General features: G+C 48.2%; 1 protein-coding gene across 2 annotated transcripts in view; it reads right to left on the bottom strand.

The window, feature by feature from the left end:
* The window catches only part of LOC121541883 (neuronal migration protein doublecortin), an 82,886-nt gene that overhangs the window by 49,040 nt on the left and 16,734 nt on the right, over positions 1-17,112 (bottom strand). For both annotated transcript variants that reach the window (XM_041851244.2, XM_041851245.2), the window contains exon 3: positions 12,433-12,773. In XM_041851244.2, coding sequence (XP_041707178.1) covers positions 12,433-12,773 — 341 coding nt within the window. The remainder of the gene's footprint in view (positions 1-12,432; positions 12,774-17,112) is intronic.

Genomic DNA, 17,112 nt, shown 5'->3' with positions numbered 1-17,112 from the left:
TTTTGTTTTAGATTCCGTCTCTCACAGTTGAAGTGTACATATGATAAAAATTACAGACCTCTACATGCAGGAAAACCTGCAAAATCGGCAGTGTATCAAATACTTGTTCTCCCCACTGTACATGCAGTACTTGACTTGGGCAGGAGCTCACCGGAGCTGAGTACCAGCACCTCAAATTGTATAGCTACTGCTTGAGCTCCTGTTCCTCTTATAGAATATTAGCTCAAAAGTATTGTGCAGCTAAATATAAACAGTACCTGCACCCAAAATGAGTACTGACACCTATTTCAGTCCAAGTCAAGCACTGCATACATGGCAGCTGATATTGAAACACACACACACAGAGGATGTGGTGACTGATAGACCAGTCCACACCAGCTGGGCTCTCTTTGTGCTTCGGATGTGGTCACCTAGCAACCAGTCACACCAGCTGTCGGTGTGTGGAATGGGAAGAGGAGGAACGGTGCAGGATCAGGGAGGGGCTGGCACTGCATCAAGACTCCCCCTACCATATCACCAGCAGCACATCGCCCCTGCCTCGCCTGCAGTATGCAGCTAGCCTAGCCACCCCTGCCTCGCCTGCAGTATGCAGCCACCCCTGCCTCGCCTGCAGTTTGCAGCTAGCTTAGCCACCCTGCCTCGCCTGCTTCAGCACACAAAGAGAGCCCTAATACTACTCTCATCGCTGTTTCATCACTCCAGAACCGGAGGTGAACCCTACGTGTCTGTGCATTACAATGAACCTCCGGACTGGAGACACATTCTGAGACAGACACACACACACTGTATATTATAATACACTTTGATTAGGCTGGTGAACACATGGTTAGAGTGTGTTTGTTAGTGCTACACAATATGGCATCTGAGAGCCATGTGGGTTTAAGAGCGTACTGGGTAACACACAGACCAAAGGCAAACGTGTGGGTTTCACTGATGTAAAATATTATAATAACAGATGACATGTACAATCATATCACATCAAACTGTATTGTACATATGGCACATGCAATCATACAGCCAGCATTAAAATCAGTGTGTGAAATACATCTTATTAAACATTCATAGCATGCAGCCAACAGTTCCTAGAGACAGAGAGAAAGAGAAAGACAGAGAGACAGAGACAGAGAGAGATAGAAAGAGAGAGACAGAGAGAGATAGAGAGACAGAGAGACAGAGAGATAGAAAGAGAGAGAGAGACAGAGAGAGAGAGATAGAAAGAGAGAGACAGAGACAGAGAGAGAGATAGAAAGAGAGAGACAGAGAGACAGAGAGAGAGATAGAAAAGAGAGAGACAGAGAGACAGAGAGAGATAGAAAGAGAGAGACAGAGAGGAGAGAGATAGAAAGAGAGAGACAGAGAGACAGAGAGATAGAAAGAGAGAGACAGAGAGAGAGAGAGAGAGAGAAAGAGAGAGACAGAGAGAGAGAGAGAGATAGAAAGAGAGAGACAGAGAGACAGAGAGAGATAGAAAGAGAGAGACAGAGAGAGAGAGAGAGATAGAAAGAGAGAGACAGAGAGAGAGAGAGAGAGAGAGACAGAGAGACAGAGAGAGATAGAAAGAGAGAGACAGAGAGACAGAGAGATAGAAAGAGAGAGAGAGAGAGAGAGAGAGAGAGAGAGAGACAGAGAGACAGAGAGAGATAGAAAGAGAGAGACAGAGAGACAGAGAGAGATAGAAAGAGAGAGACAGAGAGACAGAGAGAGATAGAAAGAGAGAGACAGAGAGAGAGACAACAGATCTGAGATTCAAACCAAAAGAAGGTCTAGTGCCTTTAAGCTGACACCGCCTCTCATTCAGGAAAAACATCCCCATTTTGTATAAACGCTAAAGAGGTTTGGCATATTATTACTGTACTTCTCATGCAGGTATGGATGTGGTGGTCCGCTTGTAACGCCAAGGTAGTGGGTTCGATCCCCGGGACCACCCATACACAAAAATGTATGCACGCATGACTGTAAGTCGCTTTGGATAAAAGCGTCTGCTAAATGGCATATTATTATTATTATTACTTGAATAACAGTGTAGCTGACGGGATGAAGACCGCCATGAAAATAAAATAACCAACAAAATCGTTTAAATAGGCCTACATTCATTTATTTTATTTTATTAACTTTATTTTCATGTAGATACACTTTACCTAATCGCAGGAGTGTTTACTAATGATTATAAGCAATTATTTTGCTAACTTAGTCTGTCTTTTAAACTGTCTACATCTCCTCTTTCCAACGGTGGTTTGATGCTCCAGCAGCTATCCGCCCGGGGGCGTAGAAGCACTAGCCTATCTACAGGCTATGGCACTTCAGTTTAAAAAGAATTGTGTGGACTTTCTTTTATACAATGCACATTTTCAATGCTTTCTAGTAAATAAATAAATTGGTCTTCTTTTAAAAAAGGTCTGACTATTCATTAATTATTCAACATCAGTCGACAAGGTTGTTCTGGCTCTGAGGCCTATAATGTGCTAATGTTGTGTCAAATGGACAATGCACCAATCCTATCCAACCTGGCATGGTATGATTTGATACGGAATATTTTCTTACATTTATAGACTAACCAACGCTGATAAATAGGCTTAGGACATGTTGCGTGTATTTGTTTCTATTTTAATGGATTGTCTCTCTCCCCTTCATACTGTCCTTGTCAATTCATTATCTTATAGCCTACTTTCAGAAAGCCTAAGGTAGGCCTAGGTTTTTTAATACGTTTTAAGGAAAGGACAAATATTTGCTCGTGTCTGACATAAGCTGGTTCGCTGATTCTCTCTCTCAGTCTATAGCCTATGTCCATTCAGAAAGTTCCCTAAAGTAGCATGTCTGGACTCTCTCTTTAATAAGAATCAAACGCTCCCGTCATGATTTAATGTTGTAAAAGGCCTATTTTCGGTAAAGGCCCTTTCTAACCAAGTACGTTATTTTCGTCAGAACAATTCTGAAGAAAAAAAATACGAGCACATTTCTCGTTTATGATGCCGTTCACACCAATTGCGAAATATTGTCCTGCCACAATCCCTCAATTATTTGTTTGGAACAAGTTTGTTGTGTGAATTGATTAATTAATACATTTCTCTCTGCCTGTTTTTTACGTTTGCAATGCATCAGTGCAGCAAGGTATCAATTTGGCCAATGTGATCACATCACACCAGAGCTACGCTACACGTCGCCATTCAAACTTTCTCACACTGTCACGAATTCAGCCGAGGCTGCCCCTCCTCCTTGCTCGGGCAGGTTTCGGCGTTCGTCGTCACCGGCTTACTAGCCACTACCGCTCCATTTATCATCACTCCATTTGTCTTGTCTTGTCAATCACACACACCTGGTACTCATTCCCTCATTAGTCTGTGTATAAGTGTTCCCTCTGGCCCCTTGTCCTTTGTGAGTGATTGTTCATTGTGAGAGTGAGTAGCTCGGTTGAGCTACTCTTTCCTTGTATGTAGCCAAGGTGGATTTTTCCCTTGTGCTAGTTTCGTTTTGAAGCTTGCTGCGCTTTATTCATGCACACTGAATAAACTCTGGATTTCTGTGTTTTACCTCCTGCGCCTGACTCCGTCATTCACACCTCATCACAGAATCACTCACCTCTATGGAATCAGCAGGAGAGGAGCGCATGCCTGGAATAGTGGCAAGGGTCCAGGAACATTCCACTATGCTGGCCAGCTTGGGGGAAGCGATGGATCGGGTTCTTCAGGTCGTTCAATGCCTGGAGAGAAGAGGAACCGATCCGTCGAGACCAGCTGGCCAACCGGATCCAGCCACCTACATCACAGCACCCGGAGGGATCCAGATATCTCGACCACGGGCGTTCGATGGGATGCCGGATCTATGTCAGGGATTCCTTCAGGCCGGCGCCATCAGATCGAGAGCAGGTGTCTGTCCTCATTTCCTGCCTTTCGGGGAAAGCCCTGGAGTGGGCCAACGCGGTTTGGAGAGAAGGAGGAGCCGCGTTGGAGGACTACAGTGAGTTCGCCCGCCTATTTCGGGCGTTTTTGATCACCCACCTGAGGGTCGAGAGGCGGGTGAGCAGCTGGTCCACTTGAGGCAGGGGACGAGGACAGGACAGGAGTTCGTGCTGGAGTTCTGGATTCTGGCAGCAGGATCCGGGTGGAACGAGCGGGCCCTGATCAACCAGTTCCGGTGCCTTCTACGGGAGGACGTCCGACGGGAGCTAGCCTGCCATGACACCAGTTTGTCTTTTACCGAACTGGTGGACATGGCAATTCGTCGGATAACCTGCTGGCAACCAGAGGACGTCCTGGAGGAGGTCTGCCCTTTCCCGCCCCGACCAACGCGGATCCAGAGCTCGTGGAGCTGGGTGGTACCGCGCACCGAGAGAGCGGAAGACGACAGCGCCAGTGCCAATCGGATGGCACGAAGGGACATTCTACCACACGTTGTCATCAGCGCTCTTTTGGGTCAGGAGGCGGCCGGCAGGGCACTCTCGCATCACCCCAGGTATTGAGCACCCACACTTGTTCAGTGCCCTCTGCTGTGCACTGTACCATACCCATATACTTCCCTGATTACATGAGAGTTCCCAAGTGTAAGGCGCTAGTAGATTCAGGCGCAGCTGGGAACTTTATGGATAAAACTTTTGCACGCCGCCAGGGCATTTCATTAGTTCCCCTATCCATTCCACGCCCCATCAGAGCACTTGATAGTCGACCATTAGGGTCCGGGTTGACAAAGGATGTCACGGTACCAGTCACCATGATCACACAGGAGACTCATTGTGAGCAGGTCACTTTTTCCATCATTGAGTCTCCTGCTTTCCTTGTGGTGTTAGGTATTCCGTGGCTAGCACTCCACAACCCCACTTTCTCATGGCCACAGAGGGTTCTCACAGGGTGGTCGCGAGAGTGTCAGGTTAGGTGTCTGGCTGTTTCCGTTGGTGCAACCAGGGTGGAAAGTCCAGACGGTGCCTCCACCGTGCGCATTCCCCCCGAATACCATGATCTGGCACAAGTTTTCTCCAAGAATAAAGCAACTAAATCATAAAAAGAATAAAGCAACTACTCAATCGGGCGGGGGATTGCGCAATAAACCTTCGGGTAGACGCTGTACCTCCCAGGAGTCATGTGTATTCCCTGTCGCATGCGGAGAGACGGAGGCTATGGAGACATAAGTCACCGAGTCCCTGGCCAGGGGTACATACGTCCCTCCACGTCACCTGTCTCCTCGAGTTTCTTTTTTGAGAAGAAGACAGACGGCGGTCTGCGCGCGTGCATTGACTATCGACCACTGAACAAGGAGACGATTAGATTTAGTTATCCTCTCCCCCTCATTCCGTCAGTGGTTGAGTCATTGCATGGAGCGCGCTTCTTCACTAAATTAGATCTCAGGAATGCGTACAACCTGGTGCGTATCCGAGAGGGAGATGAGTGGAAGACAGCATTCAGCACAACCACGGGGCATTATGAATAACTGGTGATGCCCTTTGGTTTGATGAATGCTCCCTCAGTCTTCCAGTCCTTTGTGAACGAGGTGTTTCGGGACATGCTTGGTCGCGGTGTAGTGGTCTACATCGACGACATCTTGGTGTATTCCACTATGCGCGCCGAGCATGTGTCCCTGGTTCACAAAGTACTGGCCCGACTGTTGGAAAATGACCTTTATGCTAAGGCAGAAAAGTGTATGTTTTTCCAGCAGTCCGTCTCCTTCCTCGGATACCGCATTTCTACCACAGGTGTGGAGATGGAGGGCGACTGCATTGCAGCCGTGCGTAATTGGCCGACTCCAACCACGGTAAAGGAGGTGCAGCGCTTCCTTGGCTTCGCCAACTATTATCGGAGGTTTATCCAGGGCTTTGGCAAGGTCGCAGCTCCCATTACATCTCTGTTGAAGGGTGGGCCGTCCCGGCTCCGGTGGTCTGCTGAGGCTGACAGGGCCTTCAGTAACCTGAGGGAACTGTCCACCTCGGCCCCGGTACTTGCCCACCCCGATCCATCACTACCGTTCGTAGTGGAGGTGGATGCGTCCGAGGTTGGGATGGGAGCAGTCCTGTCTCAACACTCGGGCACGCCACCCAAGCTCCGCCCCTGTGCCTTCTTCTCAAAGAAGCTCAGCCCGGCGGAGCAGAACTACGGCGTTGGTGATCGGGAGCTGTTGGCTGTTGACCGAGCACTGACCGTGTGGAGACATTGGCTCGAGGGGGCGAAACACCCATTCCTCGTCTGGACGGACCACCGTAACCTGGAGTACATTCAGGCAGCAAGGAGGCTGAACCCTCGCCAGGCCAGGTGGGCCCTATTCTTCACCCGGTATGATTTCACACTGTCATACATTCCGGGTACGAAGAACGTGAAGGCAGACGCACTATCCTGGCTGTATGATACAGAGGAGAGGCCCAGAGACAATACCCCCATACTGACAGACTCATGCATTGTGGCGCCGGTAGTATGGGCGATGGACGCGGATATAGCGCAGGCATTACGCACAGATCCATCTCCACCACAGTGTCCAGCTGGGCTGCAGTACGTGCCTGCGCTTATCCGTGACCGTCTGATCTACTGGGCACACACGTCACCCTCCTCTGGTCACCCAGGTATCGGTCGTACATTGCGCTGCCTGACCGAAAAGTACTGATGGCCTACCTTGGCTAAGGACATGAGGGTGTATGTTTCCTCCTGCTCAGTGTGCGCCCAGAGAAAGGCACCTAGGCACCTCCCAGCGGGTAAGTTAAAACCTTTACCAGTTCCACAACGACCATGTGAGTGTTTAACTGATCTGCTCTCTCTCAAGGGAACACCACCATCCTGGTCGTTGTGGACCGCTTTTCGAAGGCCTGCCGCCTCCTTCCTCTGCCCGGTCTCCCCATGGCTCTGCAAACTGCGGAGGCCCTGTTTACACACGTCTTCCGGCACTACGGGCTACCAGAGGATATAGTGTCTGACCGACATCCCCAGTTCACGTCAAAAGTCTGGAAGGCGTTCATGGAACGTCTGGGAGTCTCGGTCAGCCTGACCTCTGGGTTCCACCCTGAGAGTAATGGGCAGGTGGAACAGGTAAATCAGGATGTGGGAAAATATAATAATAATAAATAATAATATGCCATTTAGCAGACGCTTTTATCCAAAGCGACTTACAGTCATGCGTGCATTCATTATTTTTATTTTTTTTGGTGTATGGGTGGTCCCGGGGATCGAACCCACTACCTTGGCGTTACAAGCGCCGTGCTCTACCAGCTGAGCTACAGAGGACCACAGGGGGAGGTTCCTGAGGTCCTATTGCCAGGACCGGCCGGGGGAGTGGTTGGTGTTCCTGCCATGGGCAGAATATGCCCAGAACTCTCTCCACCACTCCTCTATGAACCTAACGCCATTTCAGGGTGTTTTAGGTTACCAACCGGTTCTGGCACCGTGGCACCAGAGCCAGACCGAAGCTCCTGCGGTGGATGACTGGTTTCGGCGCGCGGAGGAGACATGGAACGCTGCCCATGTTCACCTCCAACGCGCCGTGCGTCGTCAGAAGGCCAACGCTGACCGTCACCGCAGTGAGGCCCCCGTCTTTGTACCGGGGGATCGGGTCTGGCTCTCGACCCAGAATCTGCCCCTCCGCCTGCCCTGCCGGAAGCTGAGCCCGCGGTTTGTAGGGCCGTTCAAAGTCCTGAGGAGAATCAACGAGGTCACATATAGGTTATTACTCCCCCCTGATTACCGTATTAACCCCTCGTTTCATGTGTCTCTCCTCAGGCCAGTGGTGGCTGGTCCGCTCCAGGAGTCTGAGGTGCGGGAGGTCCCTCCACCTCCTTTGGACATTGAGGGGGCGCCGGCGTACTCTGTCCGTTCCATACTGGATTCGAGGCGCCGGGTGGGGGGCCTTCAGTACCTCGTGGAGTGGGAAGGGTACGGTCCGGAGGAACGGTGCTGGGTCCCGGTGAGGGATATCCTCGATCCCTCTCTGTTGAGGTAATTCCATCATCGCCATCCGACTCGCCCTGCGCCACGTCCTCCTGGCCGTCCCCGAGGCCGGTGTCGGCGCGCTGCTGGAGCTGCGCATCAAGGGGGGGTACTGTCACGAATTCAGCCGAGGCTGCCCCTCCTCCTTGCTCGGGCAGGTTTCGGCGTTCGTCGTCACCGGCTTACTAGCCACTACCACTCCATTTATCATCACTCCATTTGCCTTGTCTTGTCACACACACACACCAAGTACTCATTCCCTCATTAGTCTGTGTATAAGTGTTCCCTCTGCCCCCTTGTCCTTTGTAAGTGATTGTTCATTGTGAGAGTGAGTAGCTCAGTTGAGCTACTATTTCCTTGTATGTAGCCAAGGTGGATTTTTCCCTTGTGCTAGTTTCGTTATGACGCTTGCTGCGCTTTATTCATGCACACTGAATAAACTCTGGATTTCGGTGTTTTACCTCCTGCGCCTGACTCTGTCATTTACACCTCATCACACACCAGTTCATTGCCAACACAGTAGCCTATTTTTAAGCCATTCAGCATGCAAGAGGATTGAGCAATGCTTCTCTCCTCGAATAGACCTAGGCCTATTAGTTAACATTTTTGCTCTAAATAAGTTTCAAACTATATTGCTATTCATTGTCTATATACAGTGCATTTGGAAAGTATTCAGACCTTACATTTTTTTTACGTTACAGCCTTATTCTAAAAAAAAAAAATTATCATCAAGCTGCACACACACACACACAATACCCCATAATGGCAAAGCAAAAACAGGTTTTTAGAAATGTTTGCAAATTTATTAAAAATAAAAAACTGAAATATTACATTTACTATTAGTATTCAGACCCTTTACTCAGTACTTTGTTGAAGAACCTTTGGCAGCGATTACAGCCTCGAGCCTTCTTGTATATGACGCTACAAGCTTGACACATCTGTATTTGGGGAGTTTCTCCCATTCTTCTCTGCAGATCCTCTCAAGCTCTGTCTGGTTGGATGGGGAGCGTCGCTGCACAGCTATTTTCAGGTCTCTCCAGAGATGTTCGATTGGGTTCAAGTCCGGGCTCTGGCTGGGCCACTCAAGGACATTCAGAGACTTGTCCCGAAGCCACTCCTGCCTTGTCTTGGCTGTGTGCTTAGGGTCGTTGTCCTGTTGGAAGGTGAACCTTTGCCCCAGCCTGAGGTCCTGAGCGCTCTGGAGCAGGTTTTCATCAAGGATCTCTCTGTACTTTGCTCTGTTCATCTTTCCCTCGATCCTGACTAGTCTCCCAGTCCCTGCCTCTGAAAAACATCCCCACAGCATGATGCTGCCACCACCATGCTGTACCGTAGGGATGGTGCCAGGTTTCCTTCAGATGTGACGCTTGGCATTCAGGCCAAAGAGTTCAATCTTGGTTTCATCAGACCAGAGAATCTTGTTTCTCATGGTCAGAGAATCCTTTAGGTGCCTTTTGGCAAACTCCAAGTGGGCTGTCATGTGCCTTTTACTGAGGAGTGGCTTCTGTCTGGCCACTCTACCATAAATGCCTGATTGGTGGAGTGCTGGAGAGATGGTTGTCCTTCTGGAAGGTTCTCTCATCTCCACAGAGGGACTCTGGAGCCCTGTCAGAGTGACCATCGGGTTCTTGGTCACCTCCCTGACCAAGGCCCTTCTCCCCCGATTGCTCAGTTTCGCCGGGCGGCCAGCTCTAGGAAGAGTCTTGGTGGTTCCAAACTTCTTCCATTTAAGAATGATGGAGGCCACTGTGTTCTTAGGGACCTTCAATGCTGCAAACATTTTTTGGTACCCTTCCCCAGATCTGTGCTTCGACACAATCCTGTCTCGGAGCTTTACGGACAATTCCTTCCACCTCATGGCTTGGTTTTTGCTCTGACATGCAGTGTCAACTGTGGGACCATATCATGTCCAATCAATAGAATTTACCACAGGTGGACTCCAATCAAGCTGTAGAAACAGCTCAAGGATGATCAATGGAAACAGGATGCACTTTGCCTTTCCAAATCATGTCCAATCAATAGAATTTACCACAGGTGGACTCCAATCAAGCTGTAGAAACAGCTCAAGGATGATCAATGGAAACAGGATGCACTTGAGCTCAATTTCGAGTCTCCTAGCAAAGGGTCTGAATACTTATGTAAATAAGATATTTCTGTTTTTATTGTTAATAAATGTGCATTTATAAAAACCAGTTTTCACTTTGTCATTATGGGGATATTGTGTAGGCACACACCTACACAAAACATTTTCCATTTGTTATAGGCAGTATTTAACGACACGTAACTGTGGATCACTTTCGCTAATTCATTGATGGCGCTGCCAGCGCCCGGTCGGAGGTTTCGTTTGCGCTCTCTTTCTACTCTCGGATCTAAGCGGGTCTCTCGGATCCGAACCGGCACGGGTCTGTTTGGGTCTGTTTTTCCACTCCAGACTGGGTCAGTGAAATATGCTGATCAGACTTCATGTGAGACTGAATGTAAATATAAATCCTGTACAGTATTGTGTACACACACAAACATGCATATACGCACGCACAGACATAAGTCCAGCATGTTGCTATCCATATTGATCCACAGCTGGCCTTATACCTCAAAGAATACACAACGCTGCCTAGGCTAAAAGTGACAGAAATCTCAAGGGGCGTACTATGAGACAGTGACATGGGGCAGCCATACAGTGAGGCCCTAGGGTGGGGAATTAAAGTCAAATCAGCCTGCCATCTCCACACTGCAGTTCTGCCCTCCTCTAAACCCTGCTGACTAAGATCTGGGCGTTATTAACAGGAAGAATAAGGAAGAACTAAAAGAAAGAGAGAACAAAAAAGCAGAGGAGATCTGACTTCTCCACAAAGGCAGAGAGAGAGAGAGAGAGAGAGAGGGGGATTTCCTTAGTTAGCCTGCCGACCGTGGCCCCAGATGCGTGTTTGATGACTCATACAATCAGAGTGGTCCAGACATGGGGGATTAGCAGTCAGTTTAACCATATCAAAGAGGTGGGCCTGAGGACCAGCTGGAAACACTCAGCCTGGCAAGGCCTGGACTGGGTCTATAGTACTGGAGCCTAATTTAGCCTGGCCTCTTGCAGCACTGAGTAGTGTTGGACAGCCTGGAGAGGAGAAGAGGACAATCTAATGAACAGGGTCCGATGCATTATGACGGGGCAGAATTGTCTTTTGCTCCCAGCAAGGATATGAAATCAACAATGCTATCTTTTTAAATCAGATTCCGCTCTACCACTGCCAACACACTTTAGGACGTGGGTGTAATGAAGTCCTCTCTCTATATGTCAGGTCATCAGGGTTGCTTGTGCCTCCTGATGTGTCCTCTGTGTGTCTCGGGCTGACCAGGCCAGACCAGGGCTGAGGCTTGCTGCTGAGGTAGAGGCACTTTAAACTCTCAGAGGAGCCCTCACACTGTCATTACCTCCATTTCTACTACTCTATTCTACCTAAAGCCTGTAAAGCTGCTTTATGAGCCTACGGACAGCTGGCCATTTGTCTTTACAGCTGCTAATTGCTGCACTTTGAGTGGCCTCCTGGCAGTGTAAATAGATTCATTGGATATTGTCCATTTAAATATTCATATACATTATGGAGCATTACAACCCTTTGTAATAGGCAATGTTCTTTTCATGTTTGGGATGTAGCGGTCTATTCTATCTCATCTGAGTCATGAAGATCATGATGAAACAGAGTCTATTCACATATTGATTAACAGTAACTAGCCTATATGGATGTGTCCATGCAGGTCTGGTAGAGACCTGGGAGCCAAGGCAGCAAGGGAGACGATCTCCTGCCTCCCTCTTTCTGTCTGTCTGCCTTCCTTTCTGACTGACTGATCAATGGATCGCTGTGGGAGTTTCTGATGTCAGTCCAGCTCTCTGAAGAAGCTGCACTTTGATCTGAGCCCTCTGCCACATTTCTGATGAAGTATCCCACTTCAGCCAACTGGTGGGCTGCTTAGTCAGGTCAGGGGTGGGTGGGTGGGTGTGTGAGTGTGTCTCAACAAACAGATGAGAGTTGCATCTTGTCAGTGAGTCGCCCCCGACCCATAGACTCAACTTCACATCCTGGTGCTGCTGTGGAGCGGTTGGTTTCTCTACACAGCATCTAGAGCTCGACCTTACTGTGGTAATAGGAAACGTCTTTGGGATGACATAGCATGACTTCATTCTCTTCTTTAAATGATTTGAAATCACATCAGTATTTAAACATACTCTTTACTTATTCCAGCTTTTATCCTCTTATTCCAGTTTGGATATTCCCTAGAGTCTCAATAGAAACTACATTATAGGGACAACAAAACAAACCATAGTATAGGTTATTGTCAGGATGCCTCTCAATTTCAACAGTGACAGAACTAAACACAAGAGACTTCTTATGTATATTTTTGATTCATGTTTGTTTCAGATGTTTGTATAATAACTTGGAGGTAGTAGAGCTGAATGTGACCTTAGTCTGACTTCTATCTGAGTCCAACTAGCATTCTGGAGGTGAACTGGGCGTTGAGGTGTGCCAGTGTGTGTGAATGTGTGACCTACCTGCTTTCCGTCCAGTGTGTAGATCCTCTTGACCACGCCGCTCTCCAGCTTGATGGCCTCTGTGATGTCGGTGAGCACCTGTTCGAAGGAGTGCGCCGTCTTTTTGTTGAGCAGCACGCGGACGGCCTTCCTAGGCTTCACGCCACTCCGCATCACCGTCACCAGCTTGGGCCGAACAAACTCCTTACCCTCCCGGGCCTCGCTGGCCTGCTTGCTGGCCAGGCTCTGCAGGTTCTTCTGGCTGGCCGAGGCCTTCACGTTCACAGACCAGTTGGGGTTGACGTTCTTTGTGTAGTCAACCTTCTTGTAGATGTTCTCGGACGCACAGACGTAGCTCTCACCTGAGGGGGTGAGAGGAAAGAGAGGATGCCGAATGGAATATGAAATATTTAACTTTTTTTTATTTTTTTTATCAACACTCCCTGAGGAAATATTTGCTTCAACAGGAACCCATGTAATGTGAAACATCAGTACTATTGGGAGAAGAGGTGTGGAGTTAAAATCTGTAGGATAACCAGCTCAGATATCACATAATGGCAGATCATATTCTAGACTTTCGTGAGGGAGAAAATACAAACACATCTTCATGTAAACTATGCATCCCCACTACATCTGATCTAAATGCATGGATTCAAGATAAACTTCTGAGGAGGACAGAAAAACACCCTCATACTCAAGTGGGACAATCTAGCTCTACTGAATCTGATAGTGTGTTGGCAAGCTAGCAGTTATTTTCCCAGAAGTTTCTAAAACGAGCCAGTGACGTGTGCTTCCACTCTGTCTGTAATTGCTATAGCATCTCCATTAACCTAATCCAAATCATGGTGACCTGTGCACTGAACTCTCCCCCAATCATTAAACAGCAGGAGGCTGCTCTGTCAGAGATACGCCAGACAGTGATGGAATAGCAATCAAGAAAACTGACTAATAAAGAAAAACGGACCCCAACGTGATCACTCGCTCCCCCCCCCCCCATTCGCTGAAACACATACAGAACATACAATATTGTAATGCCATATCACTCCATGAGTACTCCTCCACCATACTTTAATACAGCAATGTGAAGAAAGCTGAAGCATTAGTCCATACTCATACTCTGCACTTCCTGTTACATCACTCACACTCCACTACCTGCACTCTAGGGTCACCTGCATCAACACACGTGACAATGACATGGTCCTCTTAGTGGGTGCATCAAGTTCTTAACATCAGCTGATGGAATTATCTTAGATCCTAGGTGTGGTAATGCTCTCCAATTTGTCCTAGTTTTAAAAACACTGATCATGAAGACCTGTGGTTCTACTGTGACCTGTAGGAGGAGGGTGGATCTACTGTGACCTGTAGGAGGAGGGTGGTTCTACTGTGACCTGTAAGAGCAGGGTGGTTCTACTGTGACCTGTAGGAGGAGGGTAGTTCTACTGTGACCTGTAGGAGGAGGGTGGTTCTACTGTGACCTGTAAGAGCAGGGTGGTTCTACTGTGACCTGTAGGAGGAGGGTGGTTCTACTGTGACCTGTAGGAGGAGGGTGGTTCTACTGTGACCTGTAAGAGCAGGGTGGTTCTACTGTGACCTGTAGGAGGAGGGTGGTTCTACTGTGACCTGTAGGAGGAGGGTGGTTCTACTGTGACCTGTAGGTAGTGTTCTGTAGGAGGAGGGTGGATCTACTGTGACCTGCAGGAGGAGGGTGGTTCTACTGTGACCTGTAAGAGCAGGGTGGTTCTACTGTGACCTGTAGGTACTGTGCTGTAGGAGGAGGTGTAACGGGACCTGTCACTGTGGATCAGAGTTTTCATCACACCAGGGCCAGCTATAGGTCTTCTCTATAGACCAGTGACAGGATGACGCCTATACTGCCCTCCAGTTAAGAGAGTCAGGGATAAACATTTGATATACAGAGAGACTAAGTACATGAAAGGGGGTGGAAATTAGGTATAACTATTCACACCACATGACCCTAAAGGGGAGAGGAGAAGCGAGCGTAACGTTTAGAGGCTGAGGAGAGGAGAGGAGAGGAGAGGAGAGGAGAGGAGAGGAGAGGAGAGGAGAGGAGAGGGAGAGGAGAGGAGAGGAGAGGGAGAGGAGAGGAGAGGAGAGGGAGGAGAGGAGGAGAGGAGAGGAGAGGAGAGGAGAGGAGAAGAGAGGAGGAGAAGAGAGAAGAGACAGGACAGTCAGTGGATAGACTGATGATCCCTGTCACTGAGAGAGGAAGCGAACCAGAGAAAGATAGATGGAATCTGCAGGAGCGAGAGCTGGGAGAGAAAACTCATCAGGCTGGTGATGAGAGCTACAGTAGCTAGGTGCCAGAATAGCAATGACACACCAGAGGACAGGAGGACCAGAGGAGCAATGACACACCAGAGGACAGGAGGACCAGAGGAGCAATGACACACCAGAGGACAGGAGGACCAGAGGAGCAATGACACACCAGAGGACAGGAGGACCAGAGGAGCAATGACACACCAGAGGACAGGAGGACCAGAGGAGCAATGACACACCAGAGGACAGGAGGACCAGAGGAGCAATGACACACCAGAGGACAGGAGGACCAGAGGAGCAATGACACACCAGAGGACAGGAGGACCAGAGGAGCAATGACACACCAGAGGACAGGAGGACCAGAGGAGCAATGACACACCAGAGGACAGGAGGACCAGAGGAGCAATGACACACCAGAGGACAGGAGGACCAGAGGAGCAATGACACACCAGAGGACAGGGCAAACAGCAGAGCTGTGCTACCAGGGGATCCAGTGACCAGCAAGATCTCTCATAATTAGTTGGTCTATTTAAATTAACCCACAACTAGACGAGTAGAAACGATATACAATTAATATTAGGACATTGGCACTATTGTTACATCACAGTGTACTGTCTGCATCCACTCAAACAAAGTGATTTGTATTTATTATGGATCACTCTACATTTACATTTTAGTAGATGCTCTTATCCAGAGTGACTTACAGGAGCAATTAGGGTTAAGTGCATCGCACAAGGGCACAGACAGATTTTTCACGCAGTCTGCTCGGGGATTCGAATCAACAACCTTTCGGTTGCTGGTCCAACACTCTTAACCGTTAGGTTACCCTGCCACCTACTCATTACATTCTCTGCATTTGTTCCAAACAGCACACAGAGAAGGCACAGCCAGTGCTGTCACTGAGACATGATCATAGCTACATAGCCTTCTGTAGCATGTTCATCCCTGGAGAACGCATAAAGGAATTTTGATGACTTTGGCTAAGCAAATGAATAAGTTAAGTCTAAAATGAGCTCTTTGAGCATCAAAACGCTGTTATAATATAATATTCATGTCTAGCCGAAATACTAATCTGAATTTCTACTAGAAGTCTTCCTACATGTGGTGCTAGAAATCATGATATGTTGTGTCATGAGATCCAACGTACAGTATTATAGGTATATTTCTACAGATGTTTTTCCAATGGAAAGTGAATAAATTACGCTAGCACGTGTGAGAGAGAACCCTCCATCTGAAACTGTGGCTGTCCTGTGTAAAAGTGCAGAGACAGCAGAGACAGCTTTTCAAAGAGTGTTATGACAGCATCTACCTAGAGTGCACCGCTTACTCACAGCACCTAGAAAGATTTTATTTATATCTCTTTCATCAGATCTATAAGATTCAGTAGTAGGATAGCAGAAAACTGCCTGCTACATCTCACTATTATAAGTGAGCTAGTCTATACAGTAGGGCATACTGCCCAGCAACAGTGTGAATGGCAACACTCAACACTTCCATCCAGGTAAGCAGGTCCTGATTTCTCTTACGGTTAGATCGTAAGAGTCAGCCAGTCCCACTAAGCCTAAGCCTTCTGCGTGGGTGGCCTGTCAGCTTGGGCTGAGCTCCAGCTCTCTGACTCGTACAGTACCGTACAGTAAGATCTAGAGGCCTGTAAGGTGGTGCGGCAGGTAACTCAGGCTAATAGTGGATCATGTAAGCCTTCCTCTAAAGGCGTCCGCATGCTTCCCATCCGAAACAGTTTGTGTATATATTATGACAACATTTTGTGACGTTTGTATTCGTTTTGGTCTTCGGCAAGGGGTTTTCCGTACACACAAAAGGTCTACGCCCCTTCGTCGGTGATTGGTCAACAGTAGGGATTCTTCAATGAAGTGTTTGTTGTCATTCAACAAAAGACGACTCGTTTTCATGCAAAAAAAATGTTTTTGAGAAATACTGCAACTAACATCTTAGTTGGATTGTGCGACTAAGATCTCCTCGGCAAAAACGTCCAAATGAATAACAGATTTCTTGAGTTATCTTAGATTAATTCGGACTATTTTGAGGAAGTGTATACTGGCTACGCCGTCTCAAGATGCACAAACAGTACTATTTTTTCTCGTTTTTCAAGCAAAGGTCTTTTAAGGGAATATGCGAGCATACTCGTTCGGTTCGCCTTATCGGTTCGGCTGGCAAGGCGCCAGCCGAACCGAAGCATGCGGAAGCCTTCTTCAGCAGTCTGGGATCCTTTCCCTACTTGCACTGTTAGTGACCTAAATAAGAAAGAGGATGGGGGGTGGCTGGCTGCTACTCTATCTGTTTTTCATAATACCCTCCATCTCTCTTCCATTTCTCTACCCATCTCTCCTTCATTTCCATGTGTCCCTCCCTGGTCTCTCCTGCATCATGTTGCCCAGACAGTCAGACACTGCAGTGTGGAGGCGC

The sequence above is a fragment of the Coregonus clupeaformis genome, chromosome 27, assembly GCF_020615455.1.
Source record: "Coregonus clupeaformis isolate EN_2021a chromosome 27, ASM2061545v1, whole genome shotgun sequence".
NCBI classification, from domain to species: domain Eukaryota; kingdom Metazoa; phylum Chordata; class Actinopteri; order Salmoniformes; family Salmonidae; genus Coregonus; species Coregonus clupeaformis.
This window is presented reverse-complemented; position numbering and strand designations above follow the sequence as displayed.